Source organism: Sinohyriopsis cumingii, chromosome 1 (assembly GCF_028554795.1).
Source record: "Sinohyriopsis cumingii isolate HCF-2022 chromosome 1, ASM2855479v2, whole genome shotgun sequence".
NCBI lineage: Eukaryota > Metazoa > Mollusca > Bivalvia > Unionida > Unionidae > Sinohyriopsis > Sinohyriopsis cumingii.
In genome coordinates, this window is record NC_142961.1 from 174,443,984 (window position 1) to 174,457,531 (window position 13,548).

General features: G+C 33.9%; 1 protein-coding gene across 1 annotated transcript in view; it reads left to right on the forward strand.

Annotated features, from left to right (window-relative positions):
* The window catches only part of LOC149808411 (mitochondrial import inner membrane translocase subunit TIM50-like), a 56,424-nt gene that overhangs the window by 14,238 nt on the left and 28,638 nt on the right, over positions 1-13,548 (forward strand). Inside the window, exons 2-5 of the mRNA XM_089976848.1 lie at positions 396-427; positions 2,339-2,360; positions 6,331-6,389; positions 12,798-12,917. Coding sequence (XP_089832974.1) covers positions 396-427; positions 2,339-2,360; positions 6,331-6,389; positions 12,798-12,917 — 233 coding nt within the window. The remainder of the gene's footprint in view (positions 1-395; positions 428-2,338; positions 2,361-6,330; positions 6,390-12,797; positions 12,918-13,548) is intronic.

A 13,548-nucleotide genomic window follows, 5' to 3' on the forward strand; every position in this document is an offset into this window, starting at 1 on the left:
AGCCAATACAAATTTTTCACGGTTATATTCGTGTTCGGCACACCAAAATACTACAGATTAGGGCCTTTTCAAGTCAGTAATGATTTCACTGTTGACCAGTGTTACATGCATCAGCTGTCATTAATACCTAATGGGACCTAAACAACAGTACATCATCCACCTTGGGCAGAGGAAAATAAAAAATCACTTTATAGCAAAGTTGTTCTTTGTTTGATTCGTGATGTGTGAATTATTATTTGTGCAATATTCAGTTTAACAAATCAGCAAATTGGTAATAAGAATGTATCAACAGGCTCCTACGGGTAACAGAATAAAAGTCTTGTAATTAATAATGCCATACATTTATCACAAGTTATAAATCAAGTGTTGTTATTATATTTCTGATTGATTTTCAGGTGCTCCAGACCTAGATCCTGCAGGGAATGAGGTAAGCATATAAGTCTATATAAATTGATTAATATGTGAATATTGTGTCCATATGACTAAGATGGTGTTTTCCCCAGTACAAATAATGCACGTGTGCTGTGACAAGGTAAATAACTGTCCTGGTGAAGATCATACAGTACCATTATGGACGTGGCCTGTTGAGATAATTATTACACAAGTCAAGTATTGAATTAGACCTTTGTGTGGTGAGAGATACAAGAAAGATAGTTAATTTTATTTCTAATCTCTGTTGAATGATTTAAGTTGTACAAACAGCACATATATTTAATCTCACATTAGTGGTAGCCAAAATAGCACTTGGCCACTCATTTTCCTAGATGGCTACTAAATTTGATAAAAACAAAACAAGTTTAATAAAATTCAACTAATAATTTATTTCCCTAGAATACAAACTGAAAATTTGCAAAAGAACTTAAGTATTGTGAATTAAATCCCAACATTCTATCACAAGACCAAAAGTATAGAGCATTCTGAATGAATTCCAATGGTATTCCAAATGAATTACAATCTTGAATGTGCTGATATGCCAGTAGACTGGAATAGTGTTGATGTATTAACAGCCTTCATGTATCACAATGATATGAATCAAAATGTCTCCAAATGAATTTACAATAATCACAAAATAGTGATTTAGTCAGAAAGTATTAATAAAGCACTTTGTAATTCAGATGAATAATTTAAATAAATAAATCCTCTCAAATTAAAACCAATGACAACTAAAAGACTGACTCCACACCAGATGATAAGATAGGAATAAATAACTCTGATGTAAATAACCTTAATATAAAGACATATGACACAATAAGATGATCATTTCCAGAACAGTCTAAGTTATAAACATGATTAGGTCTATTACTAATTCTTTAGTAAAGAACATTACCAACATTAGGTACACTAGGAATTCCTGAGGGCAAAACCAATGAAATGAACTCAAATCCAATTAAACACGTTTACCTACATGTAATAATTATCCTAAAATATAATAAACAATTATTGACAAAAATTAGCTATGTAATATGTTGTTTACAAAAAATGAAATTAATCACGCCAAAACTCATACACTCAGTTATGGATGCAGGTCAATCACACAATACAAATTTCTCATGGGTCGGTGGTTCTTTCTGGGGTTTTCCCGGGTTCTTCCTCCACCATTAATACTGGCCGCCATGTATAGCCTATCGTGTGCTGAAAAATGGCGTTAAACCCTACAACAACAACAACAATACAAATTAAATATACATAACACACAACAATTCCCCATCTAATGGAAATTTTGTAGTGTAATCTAGATACATAATAATAAACAGAGATGATATGTTAATGAGATTGGAATCAGATATACAGCTTACACAATATTTTGTATGCATATATGTTTTTATTGGACCTATGTTGGCAGGTAGCAAGAAGGGTATAATATATTTGTGTCAATCATTTATGCTGATGCTTACATCATACCTGGTTGTTTTTAGTATCATGATCACACTCATTAAATTGCTTCAATCTTATTGTTCAAAACAAAGATTTCCAGATGTTTTCAGAGTGAACGTCTCAATTTTGTCCAGATTTCATGGCAGCTGCCTTTTACAAATACTGATATGTTTGCGGGTTCTGCCATTTTGATATATGACATCATGTGCCATAAATGATGATGTAAATGTTTGAATAACTGTCCTCAACACTACCAGAAGAGCTGTTCACAGCTGTCCTGCATTTTTCTCAAAACACAAACCCTGTGACATTGTGTATTATGAAAATACTTATATAAATGTTTTAAGTTTTTAGTAGTTGGACAACATACATCATAACAAAGTTCACAGTCCAGATAGTGTTTCATGGAATCCTTGTTTTCATATTTATTTTGATAAATTATCTGTCTTCAAATTTTTTTCAGATTAAAGATGAATATAGTGATTGTGAGTATTTTTAGAAATATATTTTGTTCTAGATAGGATACTTCTGAATCATCATCATTTTTGTTGTTATTATTATTATTATTATTATTATTATATTATTATTATTTCCAAGCTGCAGATGTTGTGATACCATCTGCCTGGCTATATATCCATCTGTCTGTACATTACTGATTCTTTCCATAAACCAATGAATGGAAATTCACCAAACCTGATACATAGTTTACCCGTGTGATAAACAATGTGTGAGAGGGGTGTGGTGATTGGTTCTTAACCCTGACGTCACTGGGAGGGAGTCAAAAGTCAGCTTTGGATACATTTTTGTTTCACTTATGTTTTGAAATTCGTTTGGCCAGATGTTTTGCATTCAGTGATAGCACAGCACCACCACATGATAGGTATTTAGTTAAGTAATAAACAGCATTTACATTTATCATGAAAGTAGTTCTTTTTCATCTTCTTTTTCTTCTTCATCTTCTTCTTATTATTATTGCTATACTCTAGAAACTAGGTGGAGTCATATGTTAAGATTTATCCTGTCCATCCATCTGTCTGGCTGTCAATCTGTCTAGGTTTTGGTTTATGCAATAAAATGTCACTGGGAATATTTGGGTTGGTATGCAGCTTTATATTAATCATCCTCTGTTTGATTTTTTGTTGTTGTCTAATTTGCCTTCATTTACATGAGGTACGGTTCCTGATTGCCTCACCTGCTGGCTTCGGTATCTTCAGGATAACATTTACCACAGATTACTGGATTTTGACCAAATTTGGCTTGCTACTTTTTATTGATAAGGCCTTGCAAGTGACTCAAACAGATTTATTTATATAAGTTATGGGCCCTGATAGCCTGTTCTCTTAACTTCGGTTTCTGAAGCATAATTTTAGCATTTACCATCGTTTACAGTAGTTATAGCTCCTATTTTTCTGTCCTCCAAACTTTGGTTTGCACAGCAAAATTTAAGGATTTCTGGATTTTGAGCAGATGTAGCATGTGCTTTTTTATTTATTTTTTTATTAGACCTTGAATATGTTTCATTTCCAGCATTTCATATCTTACAGGACTTTGTTTTCTTATTTCCCCTAAATTTGACATGCAACTTTATTTTGATGAGACTCTGCTTGTATTTGATTTAGTATGTTCCTCTACATCATTTAGAGAAGTTATAGCCCCTTTATTGTGTATCCTCCAAACAGTTCAGGTCTTTAGACAAGTTGTTACCCCTGAAACCCTTTCTTTTCTTTCCCAAAGTAACTTTACTAATTTTGTTGCATTTCAGTTCAATTTGCCAATATTTACATTAGTAGAAGTCATCGACCATTTCTTTTCTCATATCACTTTTCAGTGTTGACATGTATAGTGGTATTCCAATGTAAAAGCGAGTGCACAGCATTGTTGGACATGGCCATATCCATGTATCACTATTGAATTTTATATGTAGTTGATACTCTGCTGTGTTGTTTTATTTATCCTTCTTCCAGGCTTAACACAAAACAAATAACTCTTGCATCTTGTGTGTACAGTCTGAAAACATGATATCCACTCTTGTTCTTCAGAGTAGAGAAAAGTAAGACGGTCTCTCCTATTCTAATTTCTTGAAACTGAAAAGGCCTTCTAAATTGAAACTGAAAAGGCCTTCTAAATGAGAATATGAAGGAATCATGCTAAGTGACTTTATTATTGATCTGTTGAAGGGATCGTTTTCCAAAATGGTTAAATTTCTTTTAAATATTTAATGATTGATAAGGATAACTGAAACTGGTGCTATGCCTATCGAACATTGCTACACCAGCTAATAGACCTAAAAATATTAGTGAAATGAGGTTGCTTATTTATGCCTTAAATGACCATTACCATGCATCTCTTTGTTCGACATCACTCAGAAATTAAATATAGTGACAAAAAGAATAGTTGGAAATGCCTTTCCATGAGATGGAAAACATTTTTTACCTTAGCAGTGCACTTGGTGTGTTGTAAGGACTTTAAAATAACACTGGAAACAAATGTACATCAACAAAAATTAAATGTATCAAACATCAATATCATCCTAAATGGATAACTTCTGAAAGGAATCTGCACATACTCTTGACAAATTTCATAAAAAGTCTGGAAAAACTATATAAAATGCAAGAATAAAGTAACTTATTGCCAATGAATTGAAGAAAAATTACTATCCAGTTTGTAGAATACAACAATTGTAGCTCCATGTGGAAGTATCAAAATGAACTCAGTCCATCTACATGTAAACAGCATTCCATTTTAGCTCATTTTAGTCGTAATGACGGCATTGCATCTTCACTACAGAAAGTATATATTCTGACAGTGAATGAAATGGTAGTAACCCTGACTTAAACCCCATGTTAATTTTTGTAATGGCTAGAGTTCCAGATGATCTACAGTTGGCCCAGGATATTGTTAGCGTAAATGCTGTTCTCCACTCTGTAAGAAAATAAAAACACAAAAATGTCCCGTGGTGTAAATTTCTACAATTGTAGCACAGTCAATGATGTTCCATTCAACATACAGATACTGACATGTCTGCAGTTGATGCAACATTATCATCATCAAGTAACAATATATGTATCATGGAATACAAACTAGGTCCAGACACAAGTCAGTTGAGGAGTTAAAATAGGTGAATATAAGCCAAATAGATAGAAGAAAAGATCTATCACTCTTGATTAATTACTTGTATAATACATTAGAAAATGAAAAGGATGAGAATTTTTTAGGACTAATCACCAACAGAAGTTTTAACACGTTAACCCCTGGCAACGAGTTTACATGGCAGGAAGTAGTAGCCTACTGTCAAGGTCATGTTTGATACACTAAAGTGGGTGGTATTATAGAAAGGTAGACAGATGTAGCTCTACAATGATGCCAAATAATCTGAAAGTTCTAGTTGCACTACAAAATACAGAGGGAAAAACCTCATTTTTTCCACCCGATTTTTTTCCACCCAAAATTTGCCTGTGGTCAGAATCCAATTTTTTGTTCGGATTTTAGACTCTTTGGTCTCAGATCTAAGGCAGACTGGTATGAACTGCAAACAGACAGATGAACCTTTGCAAAAAGTAGGATAAGATGGGCTTTTGGAATAAAGAGTGGTCTCGATATGAAAATAATGGGTCCATTAAGCAAAAACAAAAAACTCCAATTTTTACCCTTTTACTCATGCGCGAGCCAAATAGCCAATGAAAAACGTTGTTTCTAACACAACTAGGCATTAAGTTATTGGAAAATCACCGGGAAGTTGATGTATTATGATTATTCAGAAATAGCTTTCAAAATGTGTTTCCTACTCAAATTTCAGGTGAAAACGACAAAAACCTCCAAATTATTAATGTGTTAAGTGGGAAAACAAGTAGAATATGTCTGTACGTCCCTCTCATCTAAAATTTCATTGCTGTTAAAATTAAGAAAAACTTTCCAAATGACTCCATAATTCCTTGCTATAATGTGTATATACTTCCAGTGATTGGAAATGTTGAAGCCATATGGAGAAATTGTACAAGTTTAAAAAGCGAGCTGCTTGATTGAGTCTTGATGTCTCCATTGATGTGTCATCATCTGACTTGTTCACAGAATTAATACAGTTAAGAATAACTGAGAAAATAGATTTTCTGAAAGCAGATATGGCTTTTAAATATATCAAATGTTCTGGGGTGCATCATTACCCATTACCTTATTCTTCGAAACTTCTACCTAGACCAAAAGATCAATTTTTAGCAGAAATATGGAATTATTGAAACTCTGTATGTTTTCTATAGTATCAGCCTTTGGCAGTTCTTTAGGGTGTGTTAACACCATTTCCCATTAGGTTCCATTTTCACAGTCCCCTCAGGATTTGGTTTATGTTGAAACAAATGTGATCCCTACAGTAACAACTCATTTTTATGATTTTTGGGAAATATTGTTTTTATACATATTTTATAAATGTTAATCATATTGTGCTGACTTTTTCTTCCCTAGTACCAGCAGTGATGGCATATTCCAAGAGGGCATGGAAATGGGCAGTCCAACAGAAAAAGGTATGACCTGTAAATATTAAGGATTGGAAATGGGCAGTCCAACAGAAAAAGGTATGACATGTAAATATTAAGGATTGGAAATGGGCAGTCCAACAGAAAAAGGTATGACATGTAAATATTAAGGATTGGAAATGGGCAGTCCAACAGAAAAAGGTATGACATGTAAATATTAAGGATTGGAAATGGGCAGTCCACCAGAAAAAGGTATGACATGTAAATATTAAGGATTGGAAATGGGCAGTCCAACAGAAAAAGGTATGACCTGTAAATATTAAGGATTGGAAATGGGCAGTCCAACAGAAAAAGGTATGACCTGTAAATATTAAGGATTGGAAATGGGCAGTCCAACAGAAAAAGGTATGACCTGTAAATATTAAGGATTGGAAATGGGCAGTCCAACAGAAAAAGGTATGACATGTAAATATTAAGGATTGGAAATGGGCAGTCCAACAGAAAAAGGTATGACCTGTAAATATTAAGGATTGGAAATGGGCAGTCCAACAGAAAAAGGTATGACCTGTAAATATTAAGGATTGGAAATGGGCAGTCCAACAGAAAAAGGTATGACATGTAAATATTAAGGATTGGAAATGGGCAGTCCAACAGAAAAAGGTATGACCTGTAAATATTAAGGATTGGAAATGGGCAGTCCAACAGAAAAAGGTATGACATGTAAATATTAAGGATTGGAAATGGGCAGTCCAACAGAAAAAGGTATGACCTGTAAATATTAAGGATTGGAAATGGGCAGTCCAACAGAAAAAGGTATGACCTGTAAATATTAAGGATTGGAAATGGGCAGTCCAACAGAAAAAGGTATGACCTGTAAATATTAAGGATTGGAAATGGGCAGTCCAACAGAAAAAGGTATGACATGTAAATATTAAGGATTGGAAATGGGCAGTCCAACAGAAAAAGGTATGACATGTAAATATTAAGGATTGGAAATGGGCAGTCCAACAGAAAAAGGTATGACATGTAAATATTAAGAGTTACATATCCTTTGAATTAGTTGTGTTGCATAGTAATATCCTTTGGAGTAGAATCACTTTGGTCAGTGTTTTGGAGCATAACAGTGCTAAAAAAAACACCTGATAGCCCAATACCCTGGGGTCCTTCTAATTTCAGACTTTGTTACAAACGAGGTACCTGTCAGGCTTGTTGAAGAAAAAACCTGTAATTTAAATGAGAAACATTGATCATGTTGATAAAATGCAGAAATTTATTTTCAAGGTTTGGAAGACTAGAAAATTACTAGTAAATTATTAATATATATCCTCTTGTATGCCCAATACTCTTCTGATGATCACCTACTTAATATACTTATGTTGAAAGCTGTACAGTCTATGTACAAAGTGAAGCATGTGAGCCATGAATAAGAAACAGATTGCTTGGGTTAGATATAAATAATGCTCACTTGGTTTTAACACAAGTGATTCTACCAGAGGTTTTGTATATTTATTTGCATCACATAAACCAGTCAGAATCAGTCTACCAGAACTGTTCCAAAAGTCATTGCAGCCTGAGTAATGATGCATGGCCAAGTAATGAGAGTAAAGCTAACGTGTATATACATCAAGCTGTAAACTTCTTTATCATTGAAACCTTGAGAGTTTAGACCAAATGCAGGATGTTTATTAGGGAATTATAGGTAATAAAGGATCAAAGGTGATCCATGGTGACTTTTGAGTCTTTGCCCAAAAATTATCTGCATTTTGGCAGAGGTGAGATAAACAAAAAAGACCTAAAAATGATTTCAGCAGAAACACTTCAGTAAGTATTCAGATTTTTAAAATAGTCTTGATGTTTTGTATCAAATTTGTATTGTGTGCTTGACCTTTGTCCGTAATTAAGGGTAGAAGTTTGGCCTGTCTAACTATTCTCATGTTTATTTGTCTTTTTTGTAAGTTATAAATAAGTTGTTTACTGATATGAGTTTAAGGTCTAGTCTATGTTACAAACTTAGAATATTCTGTAAGAGAGCTTTCAACCAACATCCTGGTCATTTGCTTGTGTTTTAGGTTTTTTTATAAGGTTGAAGTAGTCAGAATTATTTATGTTTGAATGTCAGTCTGAGCACATTTAATTTGAGAGGAATTAGTCATTTAAATTATACATTGGAATTACAAAGTGCTCATTGACTTTTTGGACAAAACCACTCTTTGGGGTTATTGTGAATTCATTCAAGGATGTGGATTATATCATTTTGATACATTGAGAATGTGCATAAACCTTTTCAAGACTGTTGGTACATCAGCACCGTCAAGATTGGAATTCATTATGGACACTCTATACTTTTGGACTTCAGATAAAACATGTAGGCTCATTTGTGATTTAATTCACAATGCTGTAAGTTCCTTTTAAATTTTCACTTTGTATTCTAGGGAAATAATTTATTTGTTGAATTTTACAAAACTTGTTGGTTTTGCTTCTATCTGTTGCATAGTTTAAGGCCATAAAGTCATAACACTTGTTTAATTGATATTGCATTGTTCAAGATGTTTGAAGTTAAAGTTTAATGAATACTAATTGAGTGAAACCATTGCTCTTGCATTCACCAGTGTTATGCAACACCACTTAATCATTAACCTATAAGCAACATCAGAAGTCTAAAGATAAACTGTATAAAGCAAGACATGCTTCAGATGCTAAGGAACATAAATACAGCTGATCCGTTGAGTAAAGGAAGACAGTAATGGACCAGTTAGACAGTGGCTGAATTCAAGACCCTTAGAAAAACAGTCTTTACATGAAATAGTTTGAATAAACACACATTAGTTTAATATGATTGTTTTCTCATCATATTTGAAGTACAGCAGTTGCAATGTTGTGTGACACAACAGTAAAACAAAAAGTAAGACAGTTTGGGGCATATGAAAATTTTCAGTCGGGGTTTCTGATTTTTTTAAAGTCACCAGCCCTGGGCTGTTTCTAAAAACAATTTTCTTTTTAGCACAGCATAGTAACCTCTACTTTGGAGTAGAATCACTCTGGTCATTGTTGTACAGCATATTAATCTATACTTTGAGACTCATTCTGGTCATTGTTGTGTGGCATAGTAACCTACACTTTGAAAATCACTGGTCATTATTGTATAGCGTAGTAATCTATACTTTGAGAATCATTCTGGTCATTGTTGTGTGGCATAATAACCTATACTTTGAGAATGATTGTCAGTGTTGTGTAGTACAGTAACCTATACGTTTTAGGTAGAATCACTCGGGTCATTGTTGTGTAGTACAGTAACCTATACGTTTTAGGTAGAATCACAGGGGTCATTGTTGTGTAGTACAGTTACCTATACTTTGGGGTACAATCACAGTGGTCATTGCTGTGTTGTACAGTAATCTATACATTTTAGGTAGAATCACAGGGGTCATTGTTGTATAGTACAGTAACCTATACATTTTAGGTAAAATCACAGGGGTCATTGTTGTGTAATACAGTAACCTATACATTTTAGGTAGAATCACAGTGGTCATTGTTGTGTAGTACAGTAACCTATACATTTTAGGTAGAATCACAGGGGTCATTGTTGTGTAGTACAGTAACCTATACATTTTAGGTAGAATCACAGTGGTCATTGTTGTGTAGTACAGTAACCTATACATTTTAGATAGAATCACAGTGGTCATTGTTGTGTAGTATAGTAACCTATTCTTTGAGGTAGAATCACAGGGGTCATTGTTGTGTAGTACAGTAACCTATACTTTGGGGTACAATCACAGTGGTCATTGTTGTGTAGTACAGTAACCTATACTTTGGGGTAGAATCACAGTGGTCATTGTTGTGAAGTATAGTAACCTGTATTTTGGGGTAGAATCACAGTGGTCATTGTTGTGTAGTATAGTAACCTATATTTTGGGGTAGAATCACAGTGGTCATTGTTGTGAAGTATAGTAACCTATACTTTAGGGTAGAATCAGAGTGGTCATTTTTGTATTACATAGTAATATTTTGTTAGGAAAGAAAAAGTTGCTGATGCTTATTAATTTTTTTAATATACTGGATACAATAATAGTCCTAATATTAAACCAACTTTGACAATTGGATAGGTTTCTAAATTCAGTAAAACGTTTGACTATATAGAATGAGTCTGCAACTTGAACATTTTGACTGTAATTTGTTGTGCCAGCTGGTACCAGCTAAGTGTGCATATTAAACCAGCTAGTATTAGCCAAGTGTATCTCTGGCCACTGACAGAACTTGAGAATGCCAAAAAATTTTGCACATGTGCACACACATACACACACAAATAATCATGTTGGTGGCATAACAACTGAAAACTGGTCTGTGCAGTGTAAGCTAGACAATGGCCACCCTACCAAGTGTGCATTTCAAACCACCTGGTACCAACTAAGTGTGCACATCAAACCAACCAGTACTAGACCTATCATTTAAAAAGATAAAGTAATTGGTATTAAAATAAAAACTTTTTATTATATAGCATTTCATGAACTTGAATGAATCCATGTCGGGACAATTTTATGTCATCAACTTCTGTCTGTTAATCACCTATTGCATATGCTTGTACATATGTATATCATTGCTTGAAATTAGCGGTAGTCCGCTAGCCCGAGGCTAGCAGATTTCCTGTCAGACTAGTAACTTTCATAATGTTAATAGTCCAATGGGCTAGTAAGCTTCGGTTATCAATGGTCAGTGTTTGTTTATGCCATTCCCAAATAAAGACTTGACTTAGCAGATGTTCTGTAGAATCAAAGCAGTGGCCATTGTAAACACAGCCATAAAATATTAGCATAAGAAGATGAAGTCAATTTCTACCTCAGAAAGGTACATTTCTATAACAAGAATCCATCCGAGTTTGTGCATTTCACCTAACAGTGCAAATTATTGTCCTGTCATTAACAATGGAAGTTTGGTACTTGATCCTAATTAGTCTGATAACGAATTAAATGAAAAAATGATGTGGTATCACACTTTATTCACTCGACTACAGTAACAAACTACAAAGCGGTATCCCACACAAAAGAACATGGCAAAAACTATTCAAAGGAATTAGTTTGCACTGGGTTTCTTTATTTTTTTTTTTTATTATTTTTTTCTGGCTACCCAAATGCTTCAACAGTCACAAATGGGAAACTACATATTTTACATTTCAATCTAAATAATTATAAGAATTGGATCAATTTATTATGATTACGTTATTGACACATCCTTTCCATACAACTACTTTTTCTATGATAATAAGAATAGTTTTTTATTTTTCCCTTACAAGAATGAACAAATAATTGAATACTCATGAAGATATCCAAGCAGAATGCCGTACATTTGTTGGGAATTAAAATCTCTGGGCATGGGCATCTAAGATTTGAAAATTTTCTGCCTTATTATTAATTTCAACAATACATTGAGGTTCGATTAATTAGGAACAATTACCAAACTTACGATTATGATACCATAATTGGAGCTGTTAAATACAACGTGCTGAGTGTCAGATGGCTTCGTTTGATGGGAACACACCTTTCCAAGCTGAAACTAACCCTATCTTCTGATGCTAATATTTTATAACAGTGTTTAGAATAGCCACTGCTTTGATCATGCAGAACATCTGCTGAAGTTAAGTCTTTGTTAGAGAGAGGCCATTTAATTGTGGGAGGGGGCAAGGATATGTGTTTTGAAACGTGTTTCTTGCTCTGACTTTCTTATATAAAGGACACTGTGCCATTCCTTTTCTTGCTTTAAATAATTCATGTCAACTATACTATGACATCTCGTATTTCAAAACAAGGCACAATTCCCAATTTATAAGACAGGCAAAATGTGGCATTTGATAGACGGTGTTCAGTCACTGGAAAAAAAGCAAAAGTTGAATGAGAATGATGCGGAATAATTCTTATCATAGGGAAAAGCATAATGGAAAATTTTAGAAGAAATGGACAAAAGATGGAATGGCAGAATTATGACGAGGAAAGGAACATTATGTGGTGTAACTGTTGTTTGCAGTTTGCAAAAACAAACACACTGAAAACATCCAGTTTTGTTGCGGGTTGTTCAGACTTTAAAATTAAATCGATAAACGTACATGAAAGCTGTGTGGCATTGTTTTGTGAACAGAACTAGTAAAGATTTGGCAGGACTAGTAAATTTCTCAATATACTTAGTCTAGTCCTTCTGGCTACAAACACATTTGTGTTAAATTCGAGCCCTGTGTGTGTGTGTGTGTGTGTATATATATATATATATATATATATATATATATATATATATATAAACATTATGAGTTTTGATGTTTTCTTGCCTGTCAGTCGAATTTCAGCCTGTTCAGCATATTCCTCACATTTTTTTGTTTTAGTTTGTGCATTTTTTATGAGACACTCAAAACCATAATTACTTCAAGTTTGTTTTAGTCATGAATTTGACAGAATTTCAATATCTGTATTTCAGAGTATACAGGACCCATCTCGAGACAAACTGTTGCCAGACCCCCTGAAGTACCCCTATGTACAGCCTCCCTATACACTGGTGATGGAGATGACTGGGGTTCTGGTCCACCCTGACTGGACAGTAAGTTTAAGGCCACCAGCCACCTGACATGATTTGGGATTTATGCCAGTCACAGGAAATGTTGTTCCTTGTGAAGCATAGGAGAGACAAAAGGTTCACTTTTCCAAAACATTATTGTCTTTGTGGTAGGTGTCAGCATTAAATTTGTTGAGTTTCCATGTCAGTATTGATATGTACAGTCATGAATTTGATGGGTATATTCATCTTGGACAAAAGTATGTCACAGTGATCTACTTTTTATGTTCCATCAGTTGTTTTTGCAGTTAGCTCAATTTTTCTGGCTCCTTTTTATGTAGTCATGAAACATAATGGATGTATTCATCATGATTGTACTACACAGCACTGGCAAAAAGTAGCTCACCATGTCCTATTCTTCATGCTCCAGTGATTACATTACATTTTTGCATTTAGCTGAGTTTCTCCAACACTTTTGTATGTACAGTCATTAAACTTAACTAGAATTGTGCCACTTGCCACATTAACTTTCCTTAATCAAAGGTCCAGGTCACAGCAAAATAATATGTTATCTGTTTCCTCATTTGGACTGTAACTTTAAAAGTACCCAAAATATTCTGGATTAAATTTTATTCAAGATATCTCATGCTTAATTGATTTTATTGCCTACCATGAG